Source organism: Hibiscus syriacus, unplaced genomic scaffold (assembly GCF_006381635.1).
Source record: "Hibiscus syriacus cultivar Baekdansim isolate YM2019G1 unplaced genomic scaffold, ASM638163v2 tig00000715_pilon, whole genome shotgun sequence".
Lineage (NCBI taxonomy): Eukaryota > Viridiplantae > Streptophyta > Magnoliopsida > Malvales > Malvaceae > Hibiscus > Hibiscus syriacus.
In genome coordinates, this window is record NW_024061811.1 from 692,786 (window position 1) to 708,829 (window position 16,044).

At 33.7% G+C, this 16,044-nt stretch overlaps 2 protein-coding genes across 2 annotated transcripts; both read left to right on the plus strand.

Moving 5' to 3' along the window:
* The first annotated feature begins 766 nt into the window (after positions 1 to 766).
* On the plus strand, positions 767 to 1,501 carry LOC120210300. Its single transcript, XM_039209063.1, has one exon. The coding sequence runs from the start codon at positions 767 to 769 to the stop codon at positions 1,499 to 1,501; it is 735 nt and encodes a 244-aa protein (XP_039064994.1).
* Positions 1,502 to 4,905: 3,404 nt separating this feature from the next.
* LOC120211137 (protein FAR1-RELATED SEQUENCE 4-like) lies at positions 4,906 to 7,786 on the plus strand. Its single transcript, XM_039209758.1, has 2 exons — positions 4,906 to 5,210; positions 5,582 to 7,786. The coding sequence occupies exon 2, from the start codon at positions 5,638 to 5,640 to the stop codon at positions 7,702 to 7,704; it is 2,067 nt and encodes a 688-aa protein (XP_039065689.1). The 5' UTR covers positions 4,906 to 5,210; positions 5,582 to 5,637; the 3' UTR covers positions 7,705 to 7,786.
* Positions 7,787 to 16,044: the final 8,258 nt, after the last annotated feature.

A 16,044-nucleotide genomic window follows, 5' to 3' on the forward strand; every position in this document is an offset into this window, starting at 1 on the left:
GATACTAGTAAACTAGTCGAAGGAAAGGAAGTTGGAGAAAACCATGCTGAATCGAGTGATCGGAGGAAATCTTTGGGAGATCGTAAATCGACTGAGAAGACAAATTTAATCCAATCGAAGGACCTCTTTGTGGGTGAGTTTAGTAATGGCTCAAAAACATCCCAATCGAATGTAAGTGGAAAAGGCATAGTGTTAAGGGAGCTAACGCGGGAACAAGTGGCTTCTAGAGATGAGGTGGTAATTCTGAACTCTACGTTGTTGAATAATGATAAGCATCGAGTTATCAAGGTGGTGGAAAAAGGGGAAGATCTTAATTCTCGGAACTTGATTAATCGACCCATAGCTGGACCAATCAGGAATTTTAATTCCAAACAGTCACTCGAAACCTTGCTAATGTTAAGGGATTAACCAAAAGAGGACCAATAATTAAAAAGAATGATCCGAATCAGCAAGGCGTAGCCGAGGTAGTAGTAGAGGTTCCTATCCAATACGGTAAAGGGGTTGATGGATCCAGGAGTGGTAAACCAGCTGGAAATGTTAATGGTTTGCAGACAATACCTGAAGGACAGGTGCAATGGTTTGCTAATAATGTTTTTGAGGGGATGTATAACCCCTTGCAACAAGCCTAGTTTTGCTAGGTCCTCTATCCATGTTTTTTTTATGGTTAATGCAATTTTTTTGGAACACACAGGGTGTACTTAGCCCTGTTTTTTGACGTTATTTTAAAGTTCTTGTGCAATCACACAATCCTGATATTGTTGCTCTAATGGAGCCGAGGGTGAGTGGTTTGAAGGCTGACAATTTTGTGAAGAAGTCGGGTTTTGAGCTCTCTTTCAGAGTTGAAGCCTCGGGTTTTTCAGGGGCTATTTGGATAATGTGGCGTAATTCTGTTAAGATTGATGTAGTGGTTGTTTCCAATCAGTTTGTTCATGATCACTGCTTGGACTTGGTGAGCCGTCATTCTTTCTTTATTACGTTAGTGTATACTAGTCCGAATACTCTGAGGAGACGTACGATTTGGGATCAGGTGAGGGCTTTGGAACCGGAACTGAACAGCCATTGGGTCTTAGTAGGGGATTTTAATGTCATTTGTAACAGTTCTGAGAGAATGGGTGGTTCTCATAACCGTACCGAGATTTGCTCAAGATTTCGTGATTTCTTATTTAATTCTGGCCTCTTAGATATGGGTTTTAATGGTCCCCAGTTTACGTGGAAATGGGGCTCCTTATTTCAGCGCTTGGATAGATGTCTTTGTAATAAAGAGTGGTATGATTTCTTTGCTATGTCTGAGGCATTCCACCTACAAAAATTAGGCTCGGATGATAGGCCTATCTTGCTTGTTTCGGAACCTAATAAGCGTGGTAATGTAGCTCATCCTTTCCGTTACATTGATGCTTGGAACGACCATCCTGGGTTTCATAATTTAGTTCCAGATTCATGGTGTAAGGAGAAGAGCATGTATGATAACATTAGAAATCTCCAACGTAATTCGGAATACTGATACTTTTGGTCATATTGGAAGGCCTAAATCACGTCTGCTTGCCCGTATTAAAGGAATTGAGCAGGCTTCGAAAATTCTAATTCGTCTTTCCTTGAAGACTTGGAGATTGAGTTAAAAAAATGAGCTTAATCTTGTTCTTGATCAAGAAGAGAGCTTATAGTACCAAAAATCGAGAAGCCGGTGGTTTGCAAAAGGAGATCGTAATACCAAGTATTTGCTCTTAATTTATTTTGTTAATACCAACATGGGTACTCTTTTCTCCCAATTAGGCTTACGGTTTTTAATGAAGCCTATGGTAGTATTTTCCTTTTTTATCAAAAGAGGGAGAGAATGTTGTTTCTCTAGAGGTCTTGTGTTTCCGCAGTTATGTTGGTAGAGTGTGTGTTGTCAATTGTTAAGAAAATTATAAACATATCCTATATTATAATCACCTCAGACTAGGGACGAAACTAGGATAAAATGTTGAGGGAGGTAAAATTGTTTTATATCAAAAGAACATGAATCCAATAAGTATTTAAATCTAAAAATTGAGAGGGACAAAAACCTTATTTAACTTATATTTAAACTCTAAAAATCTAAAATGCTATTATAACAAACAAAAAATTTGAGAGGAGCACCAGCCCCTCCCAAACCCAAAGTAATTTAGTTCTTACCTCATACTATTAAAAAAAATACTATAGTTGTTGAAAATTATTTTGAATAAAAACTATTACTGAACCATAATTCTTCATAGCCAAAAATAGAGAAAGTGTTGAAATTATAGTGGCTAAATTATTACACTATTTCACTCAGTTTTAGTAATACAATTAATCATAATTTTAATATATTTTTAATAGTCTTATATATTTAGATTTGTATATTGATAAATTTTACTTTTATATATATATATAAATTTCTTATATTACCCAAAGAAAGCAGTCATCAGCCAGTACAAAGCCTATTATTTACCATATCCGCTCGATTAATGCTTCTTCCCCATAGTCGAACCTGTACCACAACCTTGACAGCTTGCAGTTAGTCATTAATCGAGCGAGAGTACCCTCTAAAATGCTTGTGATTTCTTTCTTCCCATAGAAAGTAGATGTATTGCACCCCAAGCCATCTCATCCACCCAAGGTTTTGTTGTTCTACCTAGGCCACACAAGCTTAAGATACCTTCCCAGAGGCACTTAGCAAAAGTACATTCAGAGAATAAGAGATTTCTGGTTTCCACCACACTACTGCAAATGATACATTTGTAAATAAATTAAACATAATTTATTGCTTTTATATCAATTTAAACATGATTTTTAAAATAACACATAATTAACAAATTTTGTAAATATTGAACATTAAATTTATTATTTTTTATAATTAAAATAAATTGATATAATATATAAATATTAATGACTAACATTATTATATTAATCAAAATCATATGAAATTAATGGAAACATTAACATCATAATAAATTGTATATAGTTGTTCTCTTTTGAAATTAAGATGGACGAAATTGCCTTGAAGCCGTGACTGTAGGTTATGATATGGACTCTTGCTGAAAGTTGGTGTGAACAAATCTTGCCCCTCCAAAAGTAGAGGCTTTTATTTGGAGAGTTATTTTGCAGCGTAATCCGGCAAGAGTGGAGCTTGCCAAACGTGGGGTGTTAGATATAGATTCTTGTCTTTGTGTTTTTTGTAACAAGGAGCGTGAATCTTCTGTCCATTTGTTGTGTCATTGTGAAGTGACTTGGAGAATTTGGCAACGTTGGGTTGCTTGCTGGAATATTCATTTTGTCTGTCCGGGTGACTTCAAAGCGTTCCTCTTAGCGTTGGACGGATTGTCGGTTGCCAAGACGTGTAAACAAATATGGAATCTTGCTCTTTATGGTTTTGTGTGGTCTTTATGGTTAGCGAGAAATGACATCATTTTTAATAACCGAATGTGCTGTGAAAATCATATTTTTGAGTCTGCAGTTACAAGAATTGGCCTGTGGTGTAAGTGGAAGTGGTCTGATTCTTCTGTTTCTATCCAAGATTTTTTTATCTCACCGAATAGTCTGCTGTCTATAGCTCGTGATAGGGAAAGGAGATTGCTAATCTCGTAGTTGTTTTGTATGCTTACGTGTGCCTGCTTTTGTTTCTGTTGAGTTGTTTGGTCTGGCTAGGGTAGTCTATTCCTCTCGATGTCGATCGCTTGCGTTACTGTAGTGAAGGGTTGTGTAGGGGCTGATTGTTGCCTTTGGAGCTATGTTTTTTAGGGTTCGGGTGTTAGCTCATTTGTTTTAGTCTGCTTGTGTTTGCTGCGAGGAGTAGGGGGTTTTTCATGGGTTGTTGGTGTTTCTGCAGGTTGCTGATGTCTATTTTTCGGGTATCTTGCGTGAGGTTGATTGTAGCTGCTATTTTTTCAGCAAGATGGCTAGTTATGCAGTATAGTTGATCCCCGTTGGTGTTGTGGAGATGATCCTTTAGGGGTTTGTTGTTTTGCAGTTGGTGCCCTATGCCCGTTTTCATTTTGGTTCAGGTAAGGCTGTGGGTGTTTGCTCACAGCTCTCTCGTTCTGCGTTCTTGCTTGGAAGGCCAAAGTGGTTCCATCTCCTGGGAGCTCCGTTCGGCTGGATCCTTTTTTAGCATTACAGTTTGTGGTTTGTGGTTTTCATTTTGGGTTTAGTTTGTGTTGTTTGTATTCATTCATCTTGACATAGAAAGGTGCACTTTTTTTCCTCCAAATAGATTTTAGGCCCCTTAGTATGTCCGGTTTTGTAAACTCTCTTTATCAAATGTATATGAAATCACCCTTTCAAAAAAAATGGAAGAAATTACTCATCTTTTTTAGAGGATCAATTTGTCTAATTTAGAAATCAAGGAGGATCTAAAAGGTCTTTTACCCCTTATATATTATATATTAACATAAGCAAATAAATTAAAATAGAATTAGAATGAGCAAGAAGCCGATTTGAACACCAAAACCCACAATAAAAAAGACCCAATTGATTTTAAGGTGGTAAAAATACCCGAAAAGATTCGGGTCTAATAATTGATGATCTAATAACTACACCATTATCGTTAATGTTATTACTAATTATATTTTGATAGTGCCCTTGTAAAAATTCAGATAACTAAAATTTATTATATAACATATTTATTTAATTTCAGTTTATTTTATATTGTGAAAGTATTTTTAATTATTAAATAATTTATTTGTTTGATAGTCTGGGATGATTAGATAATAGCATCGGCTTATAATCTTTATTAATCGTTGAAAATATACATACATTTTAAAAATATAATCACTCGAATCGAATATCTTTAAAAGAAAAATAATTTTCTTCACTATTATTAATCTCAGAAATTTAATTGTTTGCTTACAAAAACAATAAAACCCCAATATAATCTAAAAATTTAAAAACAATTCAAATACTAAAAAGAAAAAAAAAATGGAAACAAAGGGATTGGGTCTGTCTAACTTAGGCCCATTTCTGATTCATCCCCAAATTCCGAATTTCACTTTGATTGCGAAAATACCTTTGCTTCTCCATTGAAGTCTGCAACAGCTCTCAATCAACACTCTCGTCTTCTTCCTTCTTAACCCGTTCATCTCCTCTTGTTTCAAACTCCAACTCTTATATCGCAATCTCCTTTACCTTCAACCCCTCCTACAAGCCGCCCATGCTCCTCTACTTTGCCTCTGTCTTCAATATCCCGACGCCGCATTCCCAGCAGCAATTTTAGGGTATGTTGACTTTTTTCCCAGTTTCCGCGCTTCGCTTATCTTTTTAAGTATATATTTTTTTAATTTTGCATCCAATTTAGGTACAAATATTAGTAATTTTGATTTTGATAGTTAAATGGAACTCCTTACTCTAGTTTCAGGCACATCTGCAAATATTTCTTCAAACTTGGTTGGTTATAGTATAGACTCTGACATGTCTTTTGTTGTCTGAGATATTGTTTTCTTTCTTCTTTAGTATTTTGTTTGATCCTGTATTGACTTGACATGCATTACATCAATTTTTTTGGTACCATCGATTTGAAATCATGCAATCAAAGGCTTCTTTAGTCTCCGTTCCGGGTTATCTTTACAATGCTTTATGGTAAACGCAGTTTAAGCGGACACCAGAGTTAAAAGCAGTGTATGCAGTGTGAATCTCAATAAGATAATGGATTCTAGCACTGGCACCAGTGATGCGATCTTACCTCCACACCCGGATATGGAATTTGAATCACATGAAGCTGCTTATTCATACTACAAAGAATATGCCAAGTCTGCGGGCTTTGGCACTGCTAAATTGAGTAGTCGCAGGTCTAGGGTGTCCAAGGAATTTATTGATGCTAAATTTACATGCATAAGATATGGAAATAAACAACAGTCTGATGATGCAATTAACCCTCGGCCTTCCCCGAAAATTGGTTGTAAAGCGAGCATGCATGTGAAGAGAAGGCAGGATGGAAAGTGGTATGTTTATAGTTTTGTAAAAGAGCATAATCATGAACTCTTGCCGGCCCAAGCGCATTTCTTTCGGAGCCACAGAAATGTTGATCCACTTAAGACTGACATTGGAAGGAGGCGGAAAAGTCTGGCTGCAGTTTCTAAACTATTTAGTGCCTATCAAAATATTGACTTTCTGGAAGGTTATATGAGAAACCAGCATGACAAGGGACGGAGTTTGGTTTTAGAAGAAGGAGATGCTCAAGTACTCCTTGAACTTTTAATGCAGATGCAGGAAGAAAACCCAAAATTTTTCTATGCAGTTGATTTGAATGAAGAGCATCGATTGAGAAATGTATTTTGGGTTGATGCCAAAGGCATGGAAGATTTCAGTAACTTTGGCGATATTGTGTCTTTTGACACTACATACTTCACAAATAAGTATAAAATACCTTTGGTACTCTTTATTGGAGTCAACCATCATATTCAACCCACATTACTTGGTTGCGCTTTGATTGCAGATGAAACAGTGTATTCTTTTCTTTGGCTGATGCAAACATGGTTTATAGCAATGGGGGAAAGGGCTCCTCAAGTGATGCTCACAGATCAAAACAATGCCATAAAAGCAGCTGTGGCTGCTGTGTTTCCTAGTACACGCCATTGTTTCTGTTTATGGCATGTCTTGGAGAAACTTACTAGGCATCTTGAATATCTGAGCCTATGGCATGATAGTCTAGTGATAAAACTTGATAAATGTATTTATCGGTCTTGGACTGAGGAGCAATTTGAAAAAAGGTGGTGGAAGATGGTAGACAAGTTTCATCTTAGAGAGATGCAGGGGTTTCAATCTTTGTATGAAGATCGAAAGCAGTGGATTCCAGTCTTTATGAGGGATGCATCTTTTGCTGGATTATCTACACCTTTACGCTCAAACAGTTTGAATTCTTCATTTGACAAATATGTGCATGGAGAAACATCTTTGAGGGAATTTGTAGAGCAGTATAAAGTTATTCTCGAGGACAGATATGAAGAGGAAGCCAAAGCTGATTTTAATGCATGGCATGAGACTCCTGAGCTGAAGTCTCCATCACCTTTTGAAAAACAAATATCACTTGTATACACACATGAAGTCTTCAAGAAATTCCAAGTTGAGGTTTTAGGAGCTGCTGCTTGTCATCTTAAAAAGGAAAACGAAGATCAGATGCTCACAACATATAGTGTTAAGGACTTTGGAGATAATCAAAATTATATGGTTGAATGGAATGAATCTAAATCGGATATATATTGCTCATGCCGATCTTTTGAATACAAGGGCTACCTCTGTAGACATGCTATTGTTGTGCTCCAGATGTCTGGTGTGTTCAACATCCCATCAAAATATATCTTGCAACGGTGGACTAATGCTGCCTTGAGCAGACGTCCAATCAGTCAGAAATTGGATGAGGTCCAATCTAAGGTACGCCGGTACAGTGATTTGTGTAGACGTGCCATAAAATTAAGTGAAGAAGGTTCCCTTTCTCAAGAGAGCTATAATCTTGCTCTGTCTGCCTTAAAAGAAGCCCGGAAGCAATGTGTAAGTGTCAATAATTCAGTTGGGAATGAGGACCTACCTAACACCTCAGTGATTCATGCTGATTCTGGTGTTGAAAGAGTCAGCCAATGTGTTCATGGGTTTGACAACATTGACTCGGAGATCGACAATTCGGATTCAAGCTCTTCTTCAGATGAAGAGTGGGAAAAAGAGGCAATAAAGTACATAGTTGAGGAGCATAAGAAGAAGAAGATGAAAATGAAATAGAAGAAGTATAAAGATTTACCGAAGCGATGTAGCAAACGACTCGTTGAGAATGAAGAAAAAATTAAAAGTTTTGGTATAGAAATTGAGAAGAATAAGAAGACAACGAAAGAAAAATATGAAGGTGTCTTAATCTGACATAGTAAACAAATTGAAGAGAGATCTAAAAAAATATAAAATGACATATGTACAAATATTGATTTGTATGGTTTTAATTTATGTATGAAGTTGTCTTTATTAATTAATTAATTATTTGATGAAGTAAACTTATTTAGTAATAATTTGCAATTGTATAAGAATTGGAGTGAAAGTTTAAAGTAATGATGTTCAACTAAATAAACTCATATTTAAAAACATAGTTGAAAACATAGTTAAAAGAGTATATGTAAAAAGATAACATAATATATTTTAATGGCTATTTTAGCATCGAATCCGATATTTAGGAAGACGAGGATAATGTTTTCTGTTATACCCTTTACCTCTGCAGTGGCTACAAAATTTTGGTAGACATGACTCTCTTTCAAACACCCTTTTAAACACCGTGAAATATTTTTCAAAAAATATTTTACAAAAGATATAACTCATTTTATGATAAATATTTTTAAAAAAATATTTTCAGTGAAACAAACATGTTCTAACATATAGAAAAGATTGATATGACTTTATTTAATTAGTTAAGATCGTTGATGTAATCCTTAAAATAATTTTAAAATTTCATAGACATTGACACGTATATTTTGGTAGTTTATAAAAAAAATCAAAGCATGTTTTGTGGGTTTCCAACAGGTTCCAATGATTTAAAAGCGACTCCGGATGTGATGCTTGCTTGGGTTTACAATATAAAAAACTTTATCCTGTTTATCTTCGTTTTTTTTATTGGGGAGCTTGACTTTGAATTTTACAAGTCCAGTCATATATACTACTTTATAAATAAATATTTCAATATTTTATAAGGAATATTTAATTTTATTTTTCAATTTTTACAATATAAATAAATTTAAAATTTTAGATTAAATCTCATCATATGTAGAATAAGTCAAATTATACTATTGGCTTAATTTAAATTAATCAATTATTAAATTAGTTATTCAATTTAGTAGTTATTACTATGGATTATGGTTAAGATTATCCATATAATTATAAATTGTTACAAAAACAATTATATTATCTTATCAATTGTGTTATAAAAAAAGCTTGAATAATAGAGTGAAGAGAAAAAATGATTCATACAAATTATTTTTTGAAGTGGAATCTTTGTTACTTGTTACAATATTCGATGAAAGTCGTCGCCGACATATATGAACATGATTTTAGATAGAAATTGTCTTACAATTTTGACGATTTTCAAATATCATCTTATAATCCTAGTGACTTTCATTAAATATAGTAATAAATATTTTAATTGTTTTTAAAATGTATAATGACAGATGTCATTTAATGGTCAAATTTAATTGATGTCTATTTTTAACAAAAATAAAGATGTAATTCATTAACGGGTCTATGATTATTTTTTTAAAATAAAAATGTTCAAATATAATATTATATGATACACTATATTATTTCATTTTATTTATTTAAAAAATGTAAAAATAACAGTTAAGAGAGAATAAGTTTACTTAGAATTAAATTTTAACAAATTGTATTTATAATGAAATATTAAATTATAAATATTTATATAAAAAATTATAAATTTATTTTCGTTGTGCTATCTAAATATGACAAAAATCGTATATTAAATATTATTTAAATAATACATAAGTAAATATCTTATACTATTTACCTTTGACATAGTACATAATGTAATGTTAAGTTTCAGTAAAAATATTGTTTTTAAGTGGACGTAATTTTAAGTTATAACATGTTCATTGTCGAATTAAATTCGAGTAAATTTGAGTAACTTATTATATTTTTATTGACTTAAACTTGCAAGTCAAATTTGTGTGTTCATATCTAAATCAAATTTGCGTTATCTCAGTCAGAATTACATAATAAACTAAATCTATTAGTTAATATATTCAAAAATATTATTAAAGACATCATAGACATAATACTAATAAATTAAATTAAATTAAATATTAAAGTATTATTTGAATATATATATATATATAATATTATTTGAATGTTTAACTAATATAAAATATATAAATTTATATCTTAAATTATTTTTTTATATAAATGCATTTACCATTTTTTTATTTGAAAAATAGTGATTGTAATTTCTCTTTATCTATTTTCAAAAAATAATTTGGTCTGGCAGGGAGAGTTTCGGGTTGAACCATTTTGTGTATCTTCACATTCTACAGAAGGCCCACTTGATTCCTTAGCTTCATGTGTTCAACAAATTGATATTGTTGATAATTGGGTCTCTTATTTCAGCCCAATAAATTTATAAATAATTCATTAATATTTTGTTTATAAAACGTTGTCTTACGCCCTTTGCGTAAAATCATTATATTTTACGTAAATGTTGGAAAATATTTGTGACCCACGGAATGAATGGTGTGTTAAATTATAATTTATACTGTGTTAAAAAATTCCCAAAGTCCAATGGAGATTCATTCTAGCCAAAACAAATGCCAAATGGTGAAATTGGCTTCACCAAGACTATGACAAAGTGATGCACTTTATGGTATACCCCGACATGAACATTAATGAAACCGACGCTGCGTCTTTGGTCAAAAACAACACCACATTTTTCCTTTTAGTGTTTTGATCATTAAATAGAATTAAATGTTTGATACATATTTATTTATTTTTTGATAGATTGGATGATTATAAGGCAGTTTTAAAATTATTTAAAATGCTTGTGGGATGTTTGAGAAGTTTTGCTGGTTAAGGTTAGCGTTTTTATGTTTGATTGTGATTAGTAAATTTAATTTAACGACATAAGAAAAGTCATGGGTGGTGTTTTCGATTTTAAGACTGATTTATGACATTTTTATTATTATTATGTCTACAATATTTCCCCCTAAAAAAGCGTACGCATGAGACAAAATCCCATGCAAATAAATGCAACCATGGTGTGAGCAGTAGCAGGTGGATGCCCTCTGCTTCTGCTTTGGTGGGCCGACGGCGATGCGCACAATACATACGTGATGCTTAAAGAAATGCAAATGAAGATGTTTTGGTAATAGCTCAAACTTTGCAATAATTCCTATAAATATTATCGTAAGCAATGACTAAAACAAGAGAGAAAAAGGCCAAAATATCAGAGTTGGAGAGACAAATAGAAAAGAAAGCAATAGGTGATGTATATATAGGTAGAGGGACAAAGGTAAGGACCACTCTATGAGTTGTTCTGTTTCTCTATTGAAGTGGAGAGAGAGACCTTATAATATGACAAAATCTCCATTCTCATCTTTTGTTTTTGACTCTCGGTCACGGGAAATTATACATCAAAAAGGAAAACCACAAACATGCTCATTAATAATACATCACCTCTTTTGCTCAATTCAACTACCATGTCCACATCTGAATTTTGTGGGCGAAAGATGGTATGCATGTAGCATCTTTTCATACATTAATAAAATTTCCCACATTTCCATCTTAAGATATAAAGATACAACTTAGGATACACCACTCTAATTAGTCTCCAGTTGTGAGACTAATAACAAATAATACACATCTTTTATGTTTTAATACAAATAAAGAAAGTAACGTCATTTTACCCACTTTGCCGTTCAGTTCTAGAATTTGTTAAATTCACCGTGGGATGGATCTTTTGCAAACTTTTTTTAATAGTATAAGATGATTACAAGATAATATTTATTTTAAAAATTTTTTAATTTATTGATAACATGTATATACTCTACAGACATAACTGTTCGAACTCAAAATTTTTAGGAAAAATAACCTTCTATTTTACTGCAAAATATTTTTATTATTAAAAACTTAAAACAGACATGATTAAATTATTCCTACTTCCAAATTGTATATGCTCGAATGATGAAAATAATTTCCCTTTTTGGTTTGAATTATGTGGTGATAATGAATACATCACTATGTGTAGACACTTATTTTCGCCCAGAGTAATTTTTGTTTTTATATATATATTCCTATTTTATTATATATATATATATATATATATGTGTGTGTATATAGTAATACAGCTTTTGAAAATATTTTAACAAAATAAAATGTATAATTTTCGGAAAAACGATTTTCGAAAATAAATATATATTATATAGTTTTTGAAAACGTTTTTAAAATCTATATAGTATATGGTTTTGAAAAATATTTTGAAAACATTTATATATTATATAGTTTTTAAAACATTTTGAAAGTATATATAATATATAGTTTTTAAAACATTTTAAAAACATATATTATATAAAACATTTTTGAAAACATTTATATATTATATAGTTTTTAAAACATTTTAAAAATATATATAATATATAGTTTTAAAAACATATATTATATAAAACATTTTTTTGAAAACTTATATATAATATATAATTTTCTAAAAACATTTTTGAAAACTATATAATTTTGAAAACATTTTTTAAAAAGTATATAATATATAATTTTAAAATATTTTTGAAATTATATATTATATAGGTTTAGAAAAATATTTTTTATATATAATATATTATTATTAATTTTTTTCCCTTTTCTCTTTTTTTATATTATTAACATTTTATTATTATTATTTTTTTTAGGTCCAAAGTTCAGGTCCGAATAAAAGGGTCCAAGTCAGAGTCCAACAGGCCCAACCAGGTAGCCTGATCCAGCTGACCCGATTAGGCCCAAGTGCATGAAGATTACACAATAAGACTAGGGTTTCTAAAACCCTAAAGTCAAGGCACCGCACAACAAGGTCAAGGGTCACGCGAAATGGTCGGACGTCGACCGAGGATCCCGGGACTGAACCATCCCAGGATTTCAGCAGTAACGCCCCGAGCAAAATGGAACAACCCGGGGTACTGGTTCACCGAGCAGGGTATAAATACCCCGGTGACCAACAGAGGACGAGGAGGATTGGTACACAGTACACTACCAGAGAAACTCTAAGCCAAAAAACATCATCAAAGCCAAACACGGTCACAAGCAAAACATAAATCATCAACAGTGCACAAAGCACCACCAGAGAACAACATCCACAAAATACAGTAAACCATAACCATCAACAGTATACAACCATCTACACCAAATATCACCGAAACCAACGAACAGAGAGAGAACAGTAAGCCAAGAAACATATAAACCAAAGGCCGAAAAGCCCCACAACAATAAATCCAAGCAAGTAAAAATCTAAACAAAAACGAGGATATCGTCGAGAGAGGAGCACGCCGGCAAGTCGAGAAGACTCATCGGAAAAGGTACAAGACGAAGCTTCGAGCGTAGATCTACGCTAGTGGGGGGATTTATTGAGTGTTTAGGTTTTGGTTTTGGCTTGGGGGCGTTGAGACGAGTGTTTCAGGGTGAGTTTTGGTTTGTCGGCCTCCGCGAGCGACGACCAGAGTGGCGGCAGTAGCGGCGGCCGGAAATCGCCAAGGGAGAGGAGCCGAGAGCCTTCTCTCGTTTGAGAGAGATGAGATTTTTGAGAGAATGCTGAAAATGAGTGATTTTGGGCTATTGGGATATATATATATATATATAAAGGACCGATTTGCAAATAGGGGATTCTTAAATTTTCTCTGCAGTCCCTGGTATTTTGAATCGCTTTACGATCTGGTCATTATATACAATTTGGCATCTGAATTTTTGATTTATTCAATTCAGTCCCTACTTTAATTTACATTCTTTTGCAATTTGGCCCTCTATTTGGTTTTTATTTTAATTTAGTCACTTTTGTTTATTTTTTTCTCTTTCACGATTTTTAGTTTTTTTTCTTCATTTTTATCTCTTAACTAAACCTTTACTTTTTGTTTTATTCATTTTATTTTCTTTATTTATTTTCTTGTATTATTTTTGTTTATTATTATTATTTATTTATTTTTACTAACCTTTAATTATTTTATCTATTTTATTTTAGCTTTTTTTGTATTTTTTTTTTACCATCTAACATTTGTTGACATTTCAGTTGAACTTTCAATCAATCAAAGGTAAGCAATCCGAATCGAATATTTTAAATTTTAATTTCAATTTCAATTTTTGCAATTAAAGACAACCGTTAAATTAATTGGTACCGAAAGGGCGGTTCAAGGGTGCTAATCCTTCCTTGACCGTAACCGACTCCTGGACCCGATACGTTTCTGTTACAATACAGATCATGTAAGAGGGTGTCTGATCCACCTAAATGTTTTTAAAGTGATCGGTGACGACTCCAATCCATATTTTTCAAGTCGAAGCCCAATTCTGGGGCCTAACCGAAAGACGGTTCCGACAGCTTGGAGACTCCACTAGGGACAGGTAAGTGAGTCAGGCCGAAATTAATTTTCGGTTGTCTTTTTATGCGAAATTGGTAAATTTAAATTTTAATTTATTTATTTGATTCCAATTATTTATCTTTGATTATTTTTCAAATAAATAGTTGTACTGACATTTTTTAATGATTTCAGATTTTTTTAAATTGTCATCTCTAAGCTCTAAACCCGAGCTCCGAACCTGTTTTAAGTGGGGGTGAAAGCGACGCATTCGTGTGAATTTATTCACCGAATATGCCTAGCAAGTAGCCTTCGGGATTCATATACCTTACATCTTTGTGTGAATTTATTCACCGCACAAACATAAGGGAATGTGTCCTCTCGAGTTTAACTTAGTCCACACAAGCTTATAATGGGCTTAGGACTAAGGGTCTGGTAAGCCCAAGGAGGCACCGGCAAGGAGAACTCGAGTACCTTTTTAGAACCTAAATCGAGAGAGTACAGGGAATTAGAGTCCACCCCAAGACCTCATTCCAAACCCTAAGATGCTTTGTTTCCTGCTTTATTTTCTGTTCAAAGCATGTGAACTAGACAAATATGCGGTTAGGATTTGTTTGAAATTAGCATGCGGGATAGAGATCATGTCCGGGTAGGAATTAAAGCATGTGGGGTAGGATTTTTCATTTTTTATTGTTTTGATTTACCTCACTAACCCTTTTATTTTTTTGTTCTCTTTTATTTTGTGTTCATCGTTTGCATCATTTAAAACAATGTGTTGATCCACCAAAAACGTGTTTGTTAAACATGAATAATCTTTATTAATGGACAAAGGGATTGTAATAAGAAGAGATAAAAAGCTCAGAAGCCCAGTCGTGGTCAAAGAACACTCGGAGGCAAAGGGTGCAGAGGCAAGACGAGGAAAATGTTACTGACCCGAAGAGTCCTTTCAAAAACTACGAGAACAAGATGGCGAAACCCTAGCTAAGCTGGAGATCATTCTTGATAAATTCTAGAAACAAGTCGATAAACTTCGGGTGGAGGACTCCGATGACACTTTCAATTGGAACAAGCTCGACATAGAGTGAAAGCCGGAGATGCAGTCCTTCGAGACCTTTTTGGGGCAAGCAGCTCGTCACCTGTACAAGTTTAGCCAAAGGAACCAGAATGGTTCGACGGGATATTCAACCGGGGAAAAAGGCGAAAGACGAATCAACTTGTCAGAAGCTGTGCGGGATCTATACCATCAAAAAGTTTTCTGTCTCTTCAGACGTAACACTTTTGTTACCAATAAGGGTTATTCAGAATAACAGGCACATTTTTGGATCAATTCCTCAGACATGTCATGCATCATGCATTTAGACATTTTGCATTTTGTTATTTTCTTTGCATTCACTAACATATACACGTCTCATCAAAGGAAAAAATATTGGATACACTGCCTCAAACGTTGGACACACCTCATCCGCATAACACTCGTTTGAAGAAGAAGATGATGGAAACCAGAATTACACAAATCGAGGAGAATATGTTGAAACTACAGAAAGAGCTAGAAGACAAGATAAACCAGAACAGTCGAAATACTCTGGAAACAATCACAAAGAACCAAGAGTTATTAGTTGATCAGATCGTTGCCAAGTTAGTTGGCCTACAACAGACCAGTGCGCCTAGGGCAGGTTCATCAGAAGGGGTAACTATACAACCTACCCCGCAAGTGGTTATCTCACCTGAAATCTAACCAGAACTTTGAGGGGACTCATATGCTGCAAAAGCGAAGCCCTTGTCCTCTGTATTTAACCCTAAGAACAATCCGGGTTATTATCATGTACCAGATTTGGACGAAGATGACAAAGCGAAGAAGATGGAGGAAAAAATCAAACAATTGGAGGACCAAATGAAGGTAGTCAAAGGAGACCATGACTACCGTGAAATCGATGCAGCGGAACTTAGTCTAGTCCCGGACTTGGTTCTTCCTCCGAAATTTAATTCCCTGAAATTCGAGAAGTTTGACGGGAACAGCTGTCCATCCGCTCACATC